Raw genomic sequence first — 21,581 nt, 5'->3', positions numbered from 1 at the left:
TGCCACCTTTTTGCCCTTGTGAATAATGCCTCTGTGAACATTCATATGTGTGTTACAGACTAACCATGTGTGTCCAATCCACATTCATATGTGAACATTTGAATCTCCAGTGACATGGCATTTGGAGGTGACATTTTCAGGAGATGATGAGGGCCTTCATGATGAGATCAGTGCCCTTATAAGAAGAGACGTGTGAGCTTGCTCTCACTCTCTGCCCTCTGCCGGATGAAGACACAATAAGAAGGTGGCCACCAGGCAAGGCAGGGTCTCTCCCCAGACACCAGATCTGCTGTCACCTGATCTGGGACACCCAGAGTTTCCTGTTATCATCTTACAATAGCGTAGTATATTTGTTACAACTGATGAGTGGATATTGATACATTATTATTAACTAAAGTCAACAGTTTCTGTTAGAGTTCACTCTGTGGTACATTCTGTGGGTTTAGACAAATGTGCAATGTCATGTGGCCACCATCAAGGTACTCTACAGAAGAGTCTCACTGCCCTAAAACTCCCTTGTGCTCTATCTCTTTATAGTATGCTTCACTTTTATGATAAAAAAAGCGTTAAAGTCTTACTTACAAAACTCTGTGGCTAGTGACTATTTAAAATCTGGGAGAAAAGTCCAATGTGCATCATGCATAAATAATAAAGCACTTTAAATGCTTAAGCATGAAAAGATCACTTCTTAAGACACATGTGCACATGGGCTGAGAGGTAGTATATATGCGATATATCCTTATATTACATTCTTAATATATGGACAGAGACTGTGCAATGTTCTATGTGCTTTATAGATATATACACAATCTTTTCAACAACGCCATGAGGTTGGAAATACCATTGTTCCCATTTTGCAGATGAGGAAACTGAGGCACAAAGTGGCTACATCATTTGTTCAGGGCCCGCAGCTAGTATTAGAGAGAAGTATAAATGCAGACCCCTTGGGGAGGGGACACACACGGGAGTGTGAAAACAACGTTTATTTCTGATAGGCACGTCATTGTTTGATCAATTGTTTTTCTGAGATTTACAATTTGTCTAGGACGAGCTCAACAACATTTTTCTGCAAAGGGCTAGATGATGAATGTTTTAGGCCTATGGGTCAGACAGTCTCTGTCACAACTGCTGTACTCTGCCACTGCAGCATGAAAAGCAGGCACAACTTCAAAATGAATGGGAGTGTTCCAATAAAATGTTATTTATGGACACCGAAACTGGAATTCCTTATCATTTTTATGTCATGAAATATTCTTTTGTCTTTTTACCTCCTCAACCGTTAAAAACTAAAAACTAAAAACCACTCTTAGCTCATTGGTTTCACCAAAACAGGAGACAAGCAGAATTTGGCTTGCAGGTCCTAGCATGGCAGGTATGCTCACCCTGAAATTATCCTAAAGTGACACTTTAAGATCAATAAACAGCTGCCAGCAAGAAGAAGCAGTTCTATGTCAGCAGCTGGTGGCGTGGGCACAAGTCTGGGTGCCTGCTGGTCCTCTAGGTCTGCCACAGGGCCTGTGTGGGCAGCTGGCTTTGCCCTTGGGATTTGAGAGAATAGGCACGAGTAGAGTCCTGTTTGTCCTAGAAAGAGGACATCTACCCCAACCCTGGCCCTGCCATGCACAGCTCAGAGCCTCTCCTGAAGATGGCCCTGCCGATTCTGCTGTTCCTGGGACTGGCCGAAGCCTGCATTCCTCGGGAAGGTAATGCCCGCACCCGCTTCTGGTCTCCCTTCCACTTCTTCTGACCTTGCACTGGCTCCTGAAGTGTTACTTGGCTCCTTGTTTCAGGTTCAGACTTCCTCTATGCTTTTCCCTTGGTGGGGATGGTGGGACAGAGGAGTCCTGGGCACCGTGGCTGCTGCCCTTGTAGATAGACAGACTTGCGTCTGCATCCTGTGTTGTCACAGACTCTGCCTGGCGGGGCCACGTTGCCTAAACAAGCCTCATTGTCCTTGCTGGTCCAGTGGGCCCCATAAGACTCTCCAGCCCGCAGGATGGCTGTATGTTGTTGATGAGTTTGTTTGTGTAGGGGCACAGAGTTCTAGTGAGACTCGAGACCTCCACAATATAAAGACACTATATGTTGGGAAGAGGACCAGAGTCTTGTCACAAAGTTGAGTTTTTATATCCTCGCTCACTCTGATACACAAGTAAACACACCCTAGTGTGGCAATTAAGAGAAGGGCTCTCTGGATAAATGACATTTTAGGAGACACCTCAACGACATGTAGGAGATAGCCAGCTAAAGAGTTAGGGAAGTTAGTTCTGGGCAAGGAAATTGTACGTGCAGAAGTCCTGGGGCAGGAAGGTGCTGGGTCCCTGCATGGATCAGAGAGAAGGTGGTGTGTCTGGAGCATGGTGGATGGGGTGAGGGGCATGGCAAGTGGGGATGTTACAAGGAGGAACAGAGAGGAGGCAGGAACCAGAACACACAGGGTCTTGTGGGTCATATTAAGGGTATAGATATCACAGGTGCAAAAGGAAGCTAATAAAGGGTTTTCATCAGGAGAGTGTGAATTTTAGGTGTGTGTATGTGTTAAACAATTACCCTTGAGTGGGAACAGAATAGACAAGAAACAGAATAGAAGCAAGGATCCCAGTTATGAGACTGTTGCAAGTATCAGGGTGGAGGCAGGAATATGTAGAAGGTTGTGAGGCATTTGGGAGCACAAGTTCATGGGATTGAATGATGGCTGAGATGCTGGAGGTTGGTGACAGATGAGATGGATGGATGAGGAAAGACTCTTATTTCTTTTCTTTTCTTTCCTTTCTTTTTTCTTTTTCTTTTTTTTTTTTTTTTTTTTTTTTTTTTTTTTTTTACAACTGGATGATTGAGGTTTCCCTTAACTGATATAGGAAAGTACTGTGGAGCAAACTAATGTTTTAAACTTTATTTCGAAGTAATCTTAGACTTACAGAAAAGCCACAAAGACAGCCAGAGTTCCCGAATACACTTCACCCAACTTCCTTTAATGTTACTGTCTTACCAAGACCTGAATACCAGCACAGAACTACTAACTGAATTATAGACCTTACTCCAATTTCACTAGTTTTTCCACGAATGTCCTTTTTCTATTTGAGGATCCAGTCCAGCATCCCACATGGTACCAAGTTATCATATCTCCTTACTCTTGTGATTTCCTCTAGGAATCTGTGACTAAAGTGTGTCCATCTTTCATGACCTTGAGACTTTTGAAGAGCCCTGGTCAGATATCTGCAGAATGTCTCTCAATTTGAGCTTGTCATAAGTTTTCTTGTGATAACATTGAGGTTTTACATTTTTGGCAGGAATACCACAGAGGTGATGCTATGCCCCTTCTTGTACATTTTGTTGGGGATTACATAATGTTGATATGTCTCATTCCCCGTGATGTTAACTTTGATCACTTGGTTAAGGTGGTATCTGCCAGTGTCTCCACTGTTACTATTTGCCCCTTTGTAATTAATAAATATCCAGGGGGACATAGTCGGAAACTATGCAAATATCCTGTTTCTCCTCAAACATTTGCTCACCAATCTTAGCATACATCTGTGGATATTGCCTGCAAAAATTATTACTGTCATGTTTGTACAATGGTGATTTTCTATTTCTCTTCTTCCTTCTACATGTATTAGTTGGAATTCTTCTGTAAGGAAGAGCTGAATCTTCTCTCCCCCCACCCACACCCATTTGTTTATTCAAGTACTTATTTATGTCAGTGTGAACTCATGGATATTTATTTTTATTAATAAAAAAACATTAATTTTTGATGGGTGGGAGGGCGATGACCACAAATTATCTTTTGGACATGCCAAGTCCGAATAGCCTGTATAATATTCATGACATCCAGAGGTCACAGCTTCCATGAGAGCACAGCCTGAGGTATGTCTTGTTTACTTCTGTACCAGTAGCTCTCTCCCCAGCCAGTCTTGCAAATGCTCACAGGGCTAGGGCTCAGTCTAATTCATTTGAATCCCCAGAGCCAGCATACACTGGTGTCCAGAGTATGTACCAAATGAATGTTAGTTGGTTAGATGATGGATAAATGATGAATGGATGATAGATGGATAATGGATGAATGGATAAGTGAATAAATGATGGATGGATGATGGATGAATGATGAATGGATGATAGATGGATAATGGATGAATGGATAAGAATGAATGAATAAATGATGGATGGGTGATGGATGAATGATGAATGGATGATAGATGGATAACGGATGAATGGATAAGTGAATAAATGATGGATGGATGATGCATGAATGATGGCTGGATGAATGGATGGACTCAAGTGGCCTTGATGATACAAGTTGGTGGGTTAGCTGGTCTCCAGTGACATATCCAGCTCTGGTCTCCTTGGTCATTGCAGTAATCTCAGTCTAATGCTAAATTCTCTCTCTGCTCTCTGCTTCCTACTCCTGCTGGATCCGATGGCTAACACCTTTGCTTCCAGTCGCAGTTGAAGAAAAAAGTAAGAACTGTGGAAACTCTAAGTTTGTATTCCCATAGCTAACTCCTTTTAGATTCCTTTGGATCTTAAAACTATACAGGAAATTGTGGAGGAAAGGTGGGACACAGGTTTTGTCTTGGGGGAAGAACATAACTAATAGTTTTGTGTGGTGATAACTACATAAAAATAGTCTCTCATGAAATCCCTCCCCATACAATGGGCAGGAAAATGAAGGCATAAAGAAATGCATGTGAAATTGAGGTGGATAATGTTAATATTAACCCTACTCTTCCTTGCTTTTATTTTCCATGCTGATTCACTGACTCCTTGTTCTATTGTCCCTTCCAGTCAAATGTAAGTACTATCTCTTGCTTCCTACTGGAATAGGGAGCCCTTCAACCCAGAGAAGAAAGGGACAAAAAGGAGAGGCGAAACTGCTAACCACCATTCAACCTGGGTAGATTCAAAGATGCTCTCAATTCTAATACGAGCTCCAAACCCAGAGTCTGCAGATTCCTGGGGGGAAACTGGATGGACTTTGGAGAGGTCAGCAAGTCTCTGTAATTGTGTGAGACTGGGTATGAGAGAGAGAACCTGTGTGGTTTTCTGGGGATATGGGCTTCATAGCTTTGATCAGATTATCAGTAGGATCGGTTACCTTCTGCTCTAAAATGTACAACTGAATTGGATCGGATTGTGTATATTCATTGGTGGATTTTAGATGAGAAAGACATGGTTTAGAGTGGATAAGCCTCCCTCTTTTCCAAGTATTAACCACTCTGGTATCCAGTTGAGAAGTGGAAATGGTGATTGGTTGTTATGGAGACCCTCCTTCTGCCAACCTCCCAAAATTTAGGTGGAGTGGGGAAGACTTGGATGACCCAGGCAACCGATATACCCAGGGTTTCTTGACTTCTGAGATAAATGTGCCTCCAAAGGGGTCCAGGGCTCATAGAATGAAATGGGTCACAGCTTCTCATTCTGGTTCCCTATCCTGTCTCGGGAACTATGGGGTAACATGGGATACAAAGGATGATTTCATTCATTTCATATTCTCTCTGAATCTTTACTGGGAAAATATCCCCATCGGCCACCATCGGTCTTCTCCTTCCTGCTGCTTGCATGTCGACAGTGCTGAAAGGTAAGACTTGTTCCGTCTCTCTCCCTTTAGATTCTGATTGCCTTTGTCTGATAGGAAATTTCTGTTGACCTTCAATGCATCTTTCTTCCTCTACAACCAGTTTGATGAAATGAAACCACAGCTTTATGATTGAGTTTGCAAGTCGGGTAGGCAAGAGGCTAAGTCAAGAAGTAGGATGATAACCAGTAGAAAGGGCATAGGCTCAGCATCATGCACCTCTGTCTTCAGAGCCCAGGTGTTGTAAGAAACACCTGCAGTTCAGAATTTTCCTAGCAGAATGTCTGGTGCTTGGAGCAATAAGAACATCAGAAGCAGATGTAGACTTGCACACAAGGGAGGGTGCACACACCCGACCGATTCTGAGACTTCTTGCTCTAGGGACTAGAAAAGGATACTTTAGAGGATAAGAAAAAGATACTTGAGAAGAAATAGCTGAGAACACGGTGGTGGCTTTGAGGCTGAATGTGGGAGTTGGCTGTAGCTTGTATTTACTAACCTGATAGTAACTATTAATAAATTACAAAGCCAGCATTGTAGGGAAACTTTATAAATAGCCATGGAGACAGAGGTGGGGGATGCTAGCATTGCCATTCCTCCTCTCCCTTATCCATGTAAATAACACATTTCCAGTCTCTGACTCTTCTTCCAAACTGTCTCCACAACACCCAGGTTGGCGGCTCCTTTTTAGCGGGACAATCTTGGAGCAGTCATTTTGCCTCTCTGTACCTACTTCATGTGATTAAATGCAATCATAGATGTGAAACACTTTTCACCCAAAACCAGCATTCGATATTTCTTTCTGTTTCTATCCCCTACCCCTACTACACACATATGCACACAATCATCCCTATGTAGGAAGATGATGATGATGATGATGATGATGATGATGATGATGATGATTATACTGTTGTGACTTACATCATGTTACTATTTCTAACATTTACTGAATGTTTACCTTGAGAAATTAGACTAAGAACTCCATGTTCTTAGCATTATCTTCCTTCATTTTCACCATGGCTCCAACTGAAGAGGCATTTTGCAGAGGCATGGAGAGTTCAGTGACCAGCCCAAGATCACCTAGTCAGCAAAATTTATAACTTGGATATCAACCATTTAATCTCACACCTATATTCCTGACAACATTAGGTATTTACCACCTGATAACTTTAAGTGATATAGAAGATGGTTTTGTGAGCTACGTGAATACAAAAATTTCCACCGACAAACGTAGTAGAATCCTTCAGTGCATACAGAGTCTGACTCAAACCCCATAATTGGTATTAATATTCTCATTTTGTAGATGGGGAACTGGAGGGTTTATAGAGGAAATCAAATTGACCTGAGCTTCAGTGCTTGTACTTTCACTCATCAGCTTTATGAATCTTTGTAAACTACATAATTTCATGGAGCTTCAGTTATCCCCACCAGCAACATGGGAACAATTCTTTGATCTAAGAGGGCTGATGTGAAGTCAGTAGTAGTAAAGACCTTGGCACCTCTTTCCAGAGTCAGTGAAGCATACTTCCTTCCTTGCTTCCAAGCATGATTGAAGAATGGTCTGTGACTGTGTCCCAGTTCACTTAAGCTCTTCCTGAAATGAAATGCAGAGACTCCCCAGAATGTCACAGGGTTCTGAGTCTTAGTCCCTAGCCACTCATCACGACCTGTTGTGAACTGTCCTTGCCAACCTGTCCCCAGAGCCCAGCATCTGATCTTGTTTTTGGTTTTCTTCTTATGGCTTCATCTCTGTGACTTCCTGATCCCACCATTCTTTACCATGTCTGTAACCTTGACCTTCATGCTGACTCTCCTTCTGGATGGGCTGCTATCAGGAATCCTAGGTAAATACCTTGCCACACTCATGGTGACCTTGTACTATGAACTTGGGTGGGAAACTTTGAGCAAGAATTTCTGAGCATCTAATATATACCTGGACTCATGCTTGGGTGATGGAAACCCAAAGATGGATCAGATATGCTCACTCTTGAAGAACTCAGAAATTAGTGGAGAACAGAGACAAATAAATAAAAATTAAATTAGATGAGAGACAAGTGATGCCTGCTAATAATGGTGGGGCTGGGAAAAGGGACAGTGAGAATATTGAGGGAACCATAAAATGTGCCTGAGGCATCATAGCTATACTTTCCAAAGAAGAGATTTTGTTAAATCTGTTGAACTGGATAACTGTATTAATTAGGGATATTTCTTCCTGTTGCATTTGCACATCATTTGGTTTGTCTTCTTCTTCAGGTATGATGAGCAGGTTGTCTGTGGATGGTAAGTGTGAGTATTCTCTTTTTCTTGGTACTTCTTTTCTCCTGTCTACAAGGGAATACAGACTTATGGAGTCAGTTATGTTTTTACTTATTCAGTTAAAATGAACATTTTATTCATTTATTTAATTTAGATTTTATTGATTTATTTTGGAAGAACCATTCGGATAGTATCCAATCATATTTCGTTTCTTTGAGCTTTGAGGTAATAGAAATCTTTATTAGTATGTAACATTAGAGCTAGAAATTTTACCTAATAATTATTATGTTGTAGATTTTTTAAGTTATAAAAATAGTATATGCACATGGGAAAATCTGAGGAAACATAAGATGTGAGTCAAAAATCTTCCTCTTCATCTCATTTCCAGTTCTACTCTCTAGAAACAACCACCATTACTGTCTCTTGTGTATTCTTACAAGATATATCCACACACGTATATGTATATTCTCAACTTTTTGATTTAAAAATATGCATTTCAGCACTAGAATTTTACCTCTTTCTTTCAAATACCTGAATAATATTTTATTCATGCTTATGTAAGTTAACAAATCTCCTGTTCATGGATGTTTTGTTTTTTCTCCAATATGTTTTGATTTCAGTTCATTTTTATTCCATTGCAAACAATGCTACAAGGAACATCCTGTACAGTCATTGCTTTTCTTATTTTGTATATACATATCTGTAAGATAAATTCCTAGAAGGGAAATGACTGGGTCAGAGGGCATTTTATCTTTGGACAGAGGTTTAGCAAATTTACACTTTCATCAACTGCCTACAAGGATGCTTATTTCCCCACACTTTTGGCGACATAAGGTATTATCTACCTTTTTGATTTTTGTTAATGGGATGACTGGAAAAAAATGAGTCCTCATTTTTCACAGATAGACTGAACCCCAATAGGTGTCCCTGTCACATCCATGTACTACCAATGCTATCATTTATATTTTTCTTTAAATGGCCTCAGTATTTTACTTAAATAGATATGCCCAAAAAGGAAAGTCTTTACCACTTGAGTAAGTATAAAGCCAATATCCTTTGCTATAAGGAAGAGACAACTGTAAAAATAAGTATAACGAAAACAAAATGTTAATAAATTATAATGTGATACTGTTTTCTGCTGAGACTCTTTGTCTGGAAGCTGTTCTCTCTTTGGTAGAAAGGATGATTAGAGAGGTGTTGTCAACATGTCAGCATCATTTTGAAACATTCTCTCTTCTAGAAAGAATTGTAAAAGGAATCACTTTATCACCATGTGGGAGTTAAAGCTGAACCTGTGTCCACTTGAGATCTTGGCCATAACCACAGTTCAGACTCTGCTACATAGAAGGCACCTGGATCTAGAGATCTAAATAGAGGGAATGTCAGCTAGGCTGTCAAAACAGATGTGCCTGGAGTTTCAACCCAGCTCCATTCTTTGCCAGCATATGGACCAGGGAAAAGTCTGTCTTCTTCCCCTTAAAGTAGGGCTAGCAATATGATGTTAAGAAAAAAATATATTAAAAACTCAGGTACTAGAGAGCTGATTAAAATTGGTTCAACTTCCTCAACCCACCATTTCATGGATTCTGGAGTCCAAAGCCCTCTTTATGGTTTCTGCTACTTATGAGATAACAATTTCTGAGTGTTCTCTCCACTTTGAATTGTCTGTTTTCTCCTTACTCTGAAAGCAGCACTCTCCTTCACTGGTTCCCACAAGGAATCTGTTCATATTCATGATAACCGGATTAGAGTGTCAAGAGTAGTGACAACCCTGAGTAGATGACTTTCTCCACTCAAGTAGATCTGCTCACTCCTCATCTCTCTCTTTCTTCTAACAGGCTGAATTACTCAGCTCTCCCTAATGTCCACTCTCAAATAATCCACCTAACTCATAAATGTCAGCCTTCTGTGAACCAGAACCTCGCTCCTCAAAAGGCAGCTAGATTTTATAAAAAAGCAAAACATGCTTTTTATTCCACATGTGAAATGGCCATGAAGCCCAAGATCAATGTAATATAATCATGATTAGGCATAATAACCTAATACCTAGACCTCTGACCTGGAGTTGAGGTGGTCCAGGACAGTCATGGACTTACGGGTCTGGAGATTATCTGACTCAGGATACAAATGGGGAAACTGAGCGCTGGAAAGAAACAGTGCATCAAAGGCAAAGTGGCAACTAACAAGAATTACATAAAGCACCTTTCAACTTCCTGCATTCTCTAGCTCTAGATACTCTCGTGCCACAGTCATCTTCTACTATTGTGCCCCACGGAGAGTCTCTCTCGATCCTTCCAAAACTCCATATGGACACGTTCACACCCAACACCATGTCTACACTGTTCTCTCTGCCTGGGGTGCTTTTCTCTCTCCCTTTCCAGATGTTTTCACCTGGCTAACCCCTACTCATCTTTCAGGTTTCAGACCCAGCAACGAATCCTGTAAGATGCCTTCCCTGGTACCCCCCGCAAAAGTCAGCAACTATCGCCTTTATAGGTTCCCATTGTATCCTGCAGGTCTACCCAGAAACACACATCCCACCTGTACTCAGTGCTCAGTGTATGACTCTGTTTCCTGCTTCTCTGACTAGACTCAGCTCACTGACATTCCCTGTGCATTGGGACCTTGCTCACGTAGCTTTCCATGTGTCCTCCATACCATGCACATGATGGATGTCTCATCTATATTATTTAGAGAGAAAGATGAACTACATGATAAAATGTGAGTCTTATCTGCCTCATCTCTGGTAGCACTTCTGCCTCTGCTTTCCTCTGACTGGTCAGGGACACTTCCTTGGTGAGGGTCTAGGATCCCAGCCTTAATGTTGATTTCTCTCTTTACTCTGCACCTTCATTGGAACCTGGCTCCCTGCATTCTCACCTCCAGATAGGACAGAAGAAGAAAGTAAGTACTATGATAGTCTTGGGTTTGTGTCCTTGAGATTACCTTCTCGGAATGCCTTCTAAGCATGGAAACTCCTCCAAAATTCTGTGGATGGGCCCTGGCATTTAGACATTGGCCTGGGGTCAGGAGTATAATCAGTGCTAACAGACTCCAGTGAAGAATGGAAGCTGTGGCAGGCTGGTAGAAGTTTAACAGACATCTCTGTGTGTGATGGGTGGGGAAGGGAGCCCTAATTTGGAGCAATTGCCAATTTCTATGGTGTAAATACTTTAACTATGATTGGTTTCAAGCTATTAATGGTTTCACAGCCAGCTTGTAAAGTCCCCCCAAATTTAACCATCGTCTTTTGTGAACTAGCTCCAGCATGCAGGTGCAGTAGACAAATGCAATTGCAGATCTTTCATCTCAAGTCCTGCTTCCCCTCTCCTCTTGAGATGGAGAGGTGGTGATTCAATGGTATTCACCTGCTTTGGATCACTAGTTGGATATTCTAAACTAAACACCCTCAGTGACTATGAATCTTTCTTCTTTCATTTATAAAGCAAGATAATGATGTCATTATTTTAAGAGAGCCTCCCTATGACTGTGAGATTGATGAATATTTAATAAAGTACCAAAAAATGAGTGCATGAAAAAAACTAGTGAAATCTGAGTAAGGTCGATAACAGTATTATGCCATGTCAACTTACTGGCAAGATGCTACCACTGAGGGAAGCTGGACAATGGGTACACAGGACCCCTCTGTACTATTTTTGCAATATTTTGTGAATCTATAATTAGTACAGATAAAAACTTAATCATTTGAAGAATATTTAATGAAGAATAATGGAATGTACCAGTGGGTGTGAAGGTTGATCCTGTTCTCTTGCTCACTCTTTTCCATGTGGACTTCTTACTTCTGATTCTGTTGCACCCTCCAGTGAAAAGTAAGTTATTTCTTTTTTTTTCTGTGGGTAACTTGGATGTTTTTAGATGTTGGAAAGAAGAGAAAACAAGAAAGAGAAGGGGGTTTGGGGGTTCTTCTCAATTTAAGAACCAGGTTACAAGAGATCCTCTGCTAAGGGAGGTCCCAATCTACTGTCTCCACCTCTGAATGAGGCTCAGAATGAGCTGCTTGGGTCCACACACCCTGAGATTGAATGGAAAATATCAAGAGTGTGTCTGGGATGTAGGTGGGTTCATGACCAAATGGGATGAATACCCAAGGAAATCAGGTACCTGGGGATTCTGGCCACCTGGATGAATGTGTATCCAAAGAGACAAGTACAGTAGAAGCATCTAGAATCACCCACCTCAGCTCACAGCCAATCCCATGAAATCTGAGAGATTTCCCTCCTACGTGAGACTCTCTTGAGAACCACCATGGTGAAATGAGCTAAGAAGGAGTCATTAATACCTTTCTTGTCCTCTCCCCTCTGTTTCTGTTGATGTCAATGATTCCTACTGGATTTTCTCCTCCTTGCTGCTCACATCTCATCAGTATTGAAACGTAAGATTCTTCTTTCCCATCCCTGCCCCTCCCTCCTTCTGCCATGTTTGCTTTCTTATGTTTGTGCAAAGGTCTATTCCTAGCCATGGATTATCTCTCAGGTAATTTTCCTCTTTAGCCTAGAGACTGGAAAAAAATCTGCATTACCTTCCCCTTCAGAAAGATGGGGTACCTCAGGAGAACCAACCTCCTTTTCAAGTCAGGGATAAGGACAATATTATGATAATGATGATGATGACCATAATTTAAAGTCTTTAAGAGTTTCCTAGGCACCAGGCACCAGAAGCAGAAACTTTAACATATTATGTTATGTATTCCCCCCAAAACTTCTTCACAAGGCAGGCATTATTCGTCTGAGGTATGTAAGGTATGTCAAATGGTGACACTAGGTACATGAAGAAGGAGTGGTGGCTGCCTTCCCAACCAATGCAAGCCATTTAAGTCATTAGATTTCGCCTCTGACCCATATAACAAAGCATCTGGTGGTCTCCCCTGGTTCCTTGCCATAAGTCCTAACTGCTCACCATGACCCACCTGGGCTCTGCTGCCATTTACTCCCAATCGCCTGCCTTCTGATCATGTGATTTTTTTTCCTACTTATGGTCTCATCTCTCATGGTCCCTTGGACTCAACATCCTGGAATTTGTCTGTGATCATGGTCTTGCCTCCAAACCATACTTCCTTCTGGATGGGCAACATCAGAGATCCTAGGTGAATATTTCACTCTGTGCATGCCTGGGGATTTTGGTGGAGAAGTTTTTTTGGCGAAAACATTCTTTAACACTTAGCGTATGCCAGAACCATGGAGGGCGGCAGAAACCCAAAAAATGAAGCTGATATGCTGTACCACCATATAAACTCATAGTTTGATGGGAGAGACAGACAAATAGTTATGATACAATAGGAATCAATGTCCTCAGGGAGGGGCAGTGAGAAAAGGTGAGAGATAGCTTGAGGTGAACTTATTGAAGCTGTTGGTCTAGGGGTGTTTACTATGCTGCCTTTTGTAATTCAATTTGTATGTTATATGTTGTTTGAATATTGTTTTCCATAGGTTTGCTGAGCCTCCAAGTGTTAAGTGGTAAGTGGTAACTGTTATTTGACCCCACTGTTTGTTTTTGCTCCTGTACACAGAAATAGAGTTATTAGTTTTTTTTATGTTAAAGGAGACTTTAGATATCATCAAATCTTACACTCATTGTCATCATCATTATCATTAGCATCATAAATGTTTAATATTTTTTCATTCATCCAACAACAAACACTAATTAATATTAGCTGCTCTGTTCTAAGTCCTGTTCTAGATGTTAGAGATATAGCAGAAAATAGAATGGACAAAAATCTGTATCCAGATGGAACCAATTAGAAGAGAAAGAAAAAATGTAGGTTAAATCTGTTGGACACTGAAAAGTCCTATGCAGATAGTAGGGTAAAGGTGGCAAAAATGCAGTGTGGGAGAGGTTGATATGTTTTGAAAGGGTGATCAGGGAAAGTGACATTTCAGCAGACTTGAAGGAGGTGAGAGAGCCAGTTATGTGTATGAGGGTTAAGGGTATTCCAGGCAGAGGGAACAGCATGTGCAGAGGCCATGAAGCAGGAGAGGGCCTGGGGTCAAGGGAAGCAAGGAGGTGAGTTGCATTCCCTTCTCTTTTCATCCCAGGGCATCTAGAGCACTGTTATTTTGGTCTCCATCCATTTCACAATTTGTTAATGATTTTCTTTCTTCCTTTCTCTTACTCCACCTCCTCTTCTTTTTTCTCCCCTTCCTCCTCCTCTTCCTCCTCCTCCTCTTCTTCCTCCTCTTTTTCCTCCTCCTCTTCCTCCCCTTCCTCCATCTTTAGAAGAAACAAATGACTGCAAGGAAGAAGGTAAGTGCATGGAATCTAGAGGACTATGAGTTCCTTCAGTCTGGGTTACAAAAAAAGTGAATATCTCAAGTAACCAAGGTCAGGGCTTCAGTACCTGAGGGGATGTCCTTTGAAGGACATCCAAAGCATTCAGACCACCTTGCCTTCTTCATGCTTTACCTTCTTCATCCTCCCCCCACCCCTTATAGGTAACCACTATTCTGTGATTCTATTTATGAGTTTGTTAAACATGAAATTTTTGTCTTTCCAAAGTTGTCTATATGTTGGTTTATAAAGCAAGCCTCAATCCATTTTGGATTGAAGTCATTTAAAGTATCTTTCTGGGTATAATGGAATTAGGCTATAATCACCAATAAAAAGTATTAGATAATCCAAACTTACAAATTAATAGATATACTTCTAAATAACTTATGGGCCAAAGGAGAAATCAGAAAAAAAATGAGAATTTTGAATTGAATGACAGTAAGAATATCACTATCAAACTCTGGAGGATTCAGCCAAAGCTTTGCTTAGAGGGAAATTTATCATCTTAACTGCACACATTTAAGAGAATGGAAGGAAGGAAGATAAAAAGTCAGAACAGTGAACATTAATTTTTTTTTTCTTTTTTGATTCACATTTACCCTGGTCAGTGTTCTATTTTTTTATTTTGGGCCTGTTTAGACAGGTGTATTTAGTCAAAAATCCAGAAATAGCAAAGTTAAAACCACTAGATCAATAAAATAGTATTAAGTAAAGGTTTATTGTTCGTGTAAAAAAAGTTCCTGAACTCAGAGCTTTCAAATTCAAAACTGGCATGAAACTCATGAATATGACATTACAGGATGGCTAATAAAGTGAAAATGAGGAAGCTGTTCACTCTTTACAATGATGGTTATTACAATGGAGGTTTCCAGGTGGCAGGGGATTGCTTAAAAGTAATTATCTCAACGTTTTTTGAAAAGGTTACAAGTTTCTTTTATGATTATCAGAAATAACTTAAGTTTCAATTATGTTCATGAAATAAGCTAGGTTTAGTTTGGCTTACATGGCTTAAAACATTTTTTTTCTGCTCAGGGAATTTTCAAGTCTGGTCTCCATTTTGTACTTAAATTTAACAGTTTATTTGTAATACTTTTGAGTTTTTTGTGTGTAACATTTTCATGAAAAATTAAAGTGAAAAACCAGTACAGCAGAGGAATATAGTTAGTAATAATATAACAACTATGTATGGTGTCAGGTGGGGACTAGACTTATCAGGGGGATCACTTCATAAGTTACATAAACATTTAAACCACTATCCTGTATACCTGAAACTAATATAATATTGTATGCCAACTGTAATTTAAAAATTTTAAAAATTTTGAAAAATGAAAAAAGAGGGAAAGAATGTTGGGTGGGCTAAAAACAATTGTACACCACATTAGGTTTGAAACAAGGAGGTGACATGGTCAGGCCCTGTGGGAGATGGTATGAGGGAGAGGAAGTATGGAGTAGGAAGGTGAAACAACAGTAGTCAACAGGACAGCTGGTGAGGCTGGTGCCTTGGGGATGAAGAAGAGAGGTTGTAGGAACCCAGCAATGATAGACCAACATTTCAGTTCAGGAGGCATGCAGAGATATGGGCATGGAGTTTGAAGGGAGATCTGTGCTGGGAAGGGAGATTCAGAAAGAGCAGGAATTTCTAGACGGGGAGGGAATGCCTTCAGTGTTAGTCATTTCCATCTATTTCTCCCAGTTAAGCTTCTCCCAACTACTATCCCCACCAAGAAACCACCCAAGAAAAGGAACAAATGGAACCTGTTGAAATGTGCCTACATGATGGTCACCTTCTTATTTGTGTCCTACAATAAAGGAGACTGGGTAAGAAGGAGCCTGTTACCTAAGGAGGGAGGAGGGTAAATGGAAGAGGGAATGGGAGGAATGAGAGGGAAGGAGAGCATAGAAGAAAGGAGGAAGGAAGCAAGGTACCAAACAAATAAAGTATAGGAGGGGAGACTGCCTCCCTAAATCAAATTAACCCTCCTTCTTCCTCTCTTTTTTTCCCTTCCTTCCTTCCTTCCTTCCTTCCTTCCTTCCTTCCTTCCTTCCTTCCTTCCTTCCTTCCTTCCTTCCTTCCTTCTTTCCCTTTCGTCCTTTTTCTTCCCTCTCTCTTATCCCTCTCTCCATCCTCAGACTTGGATAGGAGCCACTCTCTTCTGTACTAACGCAGTCTCAGAGATTCCTATGAAATACTACCACTCATTTATTCCCTCCCTCCATCCCACGTTCTCTTTCTCTCTTTCTTTCTTGCTCCATGAATAAATTTTTTTTATTTGCATTTACCTTTACACTGGTAATCTCCTTCCCCTCTCCCTCCCATCTCCTCTCTTCCCTCTTCCTCCCCCTCTTAATTTAGGGCCTATTTAGATAGGTATGTTTTGTCAAAACGCCAGAAAAAGCAAAGTTAAAACCACCAGATCAGTAAAATCGTGTTAAATAAGAGTTTATTGTTCATTGCTCTTAAGAACCAAGTATTTACTGTTTTTATGGAGATGCTGATGATTAAACTCCCTTTAAATACATCATATTTTGTAAGGTGACAGGCATCAAAAGAGATAACCAAATCACTAAGTGGGAGTGTTTCATAGGCATCACTCTGTTAGAGAAGCAGATGATAGCTCTTATCTAAGCCCAAGGAGAAAATAAACTCCTGAAAAGCTTCCTGAAAGAGATGCCATCTCTGCTCCATTTGGTACAGACTTAGCCAATCAAAGGGGTGGGGGGAGGAAAAGCATTCCAGAAAGAGAAAACATGATATGCATGAGAGTAGAAGTATAGGAGTAGAGGCATGGGAGTAGAAGTATGGAAGCATTACTTGCAAGAAATGGCCAGTAGTCATTCACTCATGCATGCATTCATGCCTCAAAATGTACAAGTGTAGCAGATCCCATTCTGGATGGTGGGGACTCAGGAAAACAAAACCCTTAAGGTTCCCGGGCCCATGGAGCTCACATGATAGAGGCAGGGGAACAGAAATGAAACATGTGGTGAGCTTCAGAAAAGGAAATGAATCAGGGGGATATCACAGAGCAGGTAGGCCAGTGGGGGTCTGGGGAAGCAATATTGAGATGGAGAAATGAACAAGTAGAAGGAGACTGCCTTGAGAATTGCTTGGAGATAGCTCAAGCGACCATGTCCTGAGCAAAGTGACAATGTAAGGCAAAGACGCCAAGGCAGAAATGTGTGACCTTGAGGAACTAAAACAAAATCTATATGAGTGAAGAGGGGGAGAGGGTGTCCAGATCATGAAGGGGCCACATAGACCCTGGCAAGATGGAAAATTTCATCTTAAGTTTGGTGGCAAGCCCGTAGGCGAGATTGATTTGAGGTGTGAAAGGATAGCTCTGGTACTGTAGCATGCAGTGAGTTGGAATCAAGGCAACAATGGAAGCAGAAGGACTGAGAGAGGGTGGTCCGAGTGGCCTGGGCGGGATAATATTGGTGATTGTATGGAGATGAGGAGGGCCTTGTAGCAGCAGTTCAAGAAGAAGTGCTAATGGAGTGGGTAGGCCCAGGCTTGGGCTTGAGACATGGGTTAGGCCAGTGGTTCTCAAATGGAGGTGACTTTACCACCTAGGGAACACTCAGCAATGTCTGGAGGCATTTTTGGTTGTCATGACTGGAGGAAGAGGTGCTAGTGGGAGAGGCCAGGGATGCTGCTAAATATCCTGCATTGCATAGGACAGCTCTCACAACAGAATGGATCAAGATGGGTCAAATGTCAGTAGTGATGAGGACGGTGTCACTTATGAGGGTTGGGAGAACTGGCTAGAAGATGGGGCAGAACATGGGAGCAGTGAGAGGTGAGGCTAGATAAATCATCAAGACCACCGGATATTGCAACAAGAGAGAAGGGGGAAAGAGAGGTAGGCAGGAAAGGAAGAAAGAAGGAGTAGGGAGAAAAGGAAGGAGAGAAGTTGACTTGCCTCACCCCTACCATTTCTTTCTGTTTCCGGTTCACTCCTTCATCAATCTCCCAGTGTTACTGTCACTACTGTAACCCAGAAGTGGACATCAGGTATGTTATGGCAGGGAAGAGGGTTTTGTCCACTACTGGGGTGAGAAGGCTTGGTTCCAACTGCCTAGTGTTTGAGTAGGGAACCTAAGGTGGGTTTAGACACTCCAATTGTAGGATCACAGAATTATATGAAAAATCCCAGTTTCATCACTTTTAATCTCAAGCCACTAACATGGCCAGTGAAGAGAATTACAAATGATAAAGACATGGAGAACTGTAGGAATTCATTTATAAATTCTCTCAAATTTTATGTTGGGTTTTTAAAGTTGTGGTAAAATACAAATAGCGTGAATTTACTATTAGTGATATTTGATGCAGTCACAATGTTGTGCAACCATCGCCACTATCTAGCTCTGGAAAATTTTTAGCATCCCAAAAGAAAGCCCTGTACCCATAAGTAGTCCCTCCACTCAGCCCCTGGCAACCACTAATCTATTCTCTCTATGGATTTACCTATTTTGGCCATTTTATAGAAATGGAGTCATATACTATGTGGCCTTGTGTGTCTGACTTTATTCACTTTGCATAATGTTTTCAAGGTTCATCCAGGTTGTAGCATGCATAAGTACATTATTCTTTTACATTGCTGAATAGTATTCCAGTGAATGGATATGCCACAATTATTTATCCATTTACTAGCTGAAGGACATTTGAGTTGTGTTCACCTTTTGACTATTGTGAATAATGCTGCTATGAGCACTTGTGTACAAGTTTTTGTTTGAACAACTGTTTCCAATTTTTTTGAGTACATACCTAGTAGTCAAATTGTTGGGTCATTTGGTAATTCTGTTCAACTTATTGAAGAACTCATTCAGTAAATTTTTATTGAGCAACTACTCTTTCATGGATCCTAGATTTGTTAAAATGGTGAATTTTATGTTATGTGGGTTTTACTACAATTTAAAAAAACCTATAAAAAGGGGTGGAGGCTGGAGTCGCCCTTGGGCTGTAATTTGTAGACCTCTGCACTAGACTGTGAGCCCCTCTGGGAGCAAGAAGTCTACTTTCTCTGTCCCCGAGACTCCAGTGCTCAGAGCAAATCTTATATATTTGCTCCCTGCACTAACCCTGCATGATTCAGTGTGCCAGGATGGGGGTACAGTGGGGCTGCAGCAGAGGAAGTCCCTGAGTTCATGGAGGTCACCCTCTAGTGGGAGGGCAAGAGAAAACTAGCGATCATATGAGATTTCCATTAGGCCAAACAGAGTGCTGTGGCAGAGAGGAGCTTTCTACTGGGTATTCAGAAGAACCCCTCACTGAAGAGAAGGTATTTGTACTGAGTGATGGGGAAGGGCCACCTGGCTGAGATGTAGGAAGAGTGTTCCATGTGGTGGAATAGCTGATGCGTTGGAGAGACAGAATGAGTGGAGCATAGTGAGTAAAGAGAGTGGTCTGGGATGCAAACTGATGCACAAATAAATTTCTCCCTTTTTTCTTCCCTTCCTTAGAAATGACCCCTGCTGTTCTTTTTATTGACCCTCCTCTACCTCAGCTCAACCTTCACAAGTCCTCTAACTCCCAGGTAGTCTCACCTCCCAAGAAACCAATCTGTCCCCTGGACTGCCAATTTGGAGGGTAAGGCTTTGGGTCCTTTGAGGAAGAACACCTGTCTGTCCAGAGGCGCAGTAGGAAGGTGTCTCTGAGGGCCGTGAGCAGATGGGCCCAGAGAGTAGCTGAGTGAACATCTGCAGGGGTTTCCTCAAAACTTCTCTTCCAGATGTCTTTCAACATTTCTTCACTGTTTCTATAATAAAATGTACGCATGTTGAAATGGCTGAACGCTCAGTTCTTCCATCACCCAACACTGAGAATTAATAATGTGTAAGGTGGCAGGGGTGCCAAGAATTGTATATATCATTTAATTCTGGCAACAACGTATAAAGAAGTTCTATTATTCTGCCTGCCTTTATGAAGAAAAGTAGGGCTTCGGAGGGATTGACAGTTTGTCCAAGGTCACACAAGTGATAGAGCTGATTTTTGACTCAGGTTTGACTCATTCCAAAGGCTCTACTTTTTTTTTTTTTTTTTTTTTTTGGTATAAAGATTTAGGGTTTCCTACTGAGGAAAGAAGGCTCTGAAGACATAGCCTTTTCTGCCACCCTTGGGGGAAAGCAATTAATAAGGAAATACTCTATTCCTCAGTGGGTAATTGTACATGCTTCAGCTCCAATGGCTAAATGGGCATCTAAAAAATTCCAAAAGAAGAAGCTTCCTCTGACTTCTCAAGTCAACTAAACTTAATTAAAGAGGGAGTGAGTGTGGCTGTGTTCACACAAGTAGATCTGACTGGGCTCCCAGGAAGCTGTTGTCTTTTCTTATAGCATTCATGTACAAATAAATAAATAAAAAGAAACTACTAAAAGGCACAGAAAACATACAGTAAGTTGATGACAAATGAAAGGGAAGGCTGACTCCTTGTAGATGTTAGGTAAAAATGATGGTACCATATCCTTTATCCTAGTGAAACCCTGTTGTAACTAATTCATAAACAAGTTTCATGAATTAGTTTATTATAAGAAAGGTTTTATATGCTAATCAGAAGCAGCCTAGGTGATTGACGTTATGTTTTTCTAACTTCCCCTACATGTCTTTAATGGCCTTTTACATCCAATTACCTTTTTCCTTTTGATGGTAGTGATGGAGGCCCTCTCAAATTGTATTTAAAACTGAATTTGTTAATGCGTCAGCTCATCACAGCAATCGATATCAGACATTCCCTGGTTTTATTAAGATATTAATGACATATCACATTATATTAGTTTCAGGTGTACAACATAACAATTCAATATTTGTACATACTGTGAAATAACCATCACAGTAAGTCTAGTTAACATCTATCACCTCATATAGTTATTTTTTTTCTTGTGATGAGAACTTTAAGATCCACTCTCTTACTCATCCTCACAAAGATGTTAATGAGCTGGTGCTTACCACCTGCTCAAGTTATCTGAAAGGAGGAGTGCTTAGGAAAAGCCTTTGAAGAGCAGTGGTTCTCAATGGCTGACTTTGCTCCCTAAGGGGCATTTGTGAGAGTCTGGAGAAACTTTTGGTTGTCACATGGCGATGGGGGAAGGGGGACAGGGAGCATCTAGTGAGTGGAGGCCCAGGATGCTGCTCAGAACACTACAGTACACAGGACAGCCTCCTCCCCACCCCAAGAGCAAAGAATGATCAGACCCAAATATCAATAACGCTGAGGATGAGAACTATGGGTTAAGTTCGTGTATCTTTTTGTTCAAAACAAAATTTCCGAGGACGTTCTCCTGTTTGTATCCTTGGCAAATGGTGCTTGTGGGCATTGAATAAGGACCTGTTGACTGAATAAATGTATAGCACAGCCTGTTAACAAGGGCCAGAGCAGGAATGGAATGCCTGGTGCTCCAGAAAATTGGTAGTGACCTAGTTTGCCTGGAGACAGGTGTTAAAGATAAAAAGGCTTTTCAAAGTGAGAAG

General features: G+C 41.2%; 1 protein-coding gene across 1 annotated transcript; it reads left to right on the top strand.

The window, feature by feature from the left end:
* The first annotated feature begins 1,618 nt into the window (after window positions 1-1,618).
* On the top strand, window positions 1,619-19,604 carry EDDM13 (epididymal protein 13). The gene is made up of 6 exons (XM_039880657.1): window positions 1,619-1,703; window positions 13,276-13,302; window positions 14,063-14,089; window positions 15,738-15,931; window positions 18,091-18,128; window positions 19,577-19,604. The coding sequence occupies exons 1-6, from the start codon at window positions 1,619-1,621 to the stop codon at window positions 19,602-19,604; spliced, it is 399 nt and encodes a 132-aa protein (XP_039736591.1).
* Window positions 19,605-21,581: the final 1,977 nt, after the last annotated feature.

The sequence above is a fragment of the Pteropus medius genome, unplaced genomic scaffold (assembly GCF_902729225.1).
Source record: "Pteropus medius unplaced genomic scaffold, Ma_sr-lr_union100, whole genome shotgun sequence".
NCBI lineage: Eukaryota > Metazoa > Chordata > Mammalia > Chiroptera > Pteropodidae > Pteropus > Pteropus medius.
Note: the sequence above shows the minus strand (reverse complement) of the source record. Positions and strands in the feature narration are given on the sequence as shown.

Coding starts and splice junctions, on each gene's coding strand:
- EDDM13 (XM_039880657.1), top strand. CDS start 1,619: ATGCACAGCTCAGAGCCTCTCCTGAAGATGGCCCTGCCGATTCTGCTG. Junction 1,704..13,275: donor AGCCTGCATTCCTCGGGAAG/GTAATGCCCGCA, acceptor TGTTTTCCATAG/GTTTGCTGAGCCTCCAAGTG. Junction 13,303..14,062: donor GAGCCTCCAAGTGTTAAGTG/GTAAGTGGTAAC, acceptor CTCCATCTTTAG/AAGAAACAAATGACTGCAAG.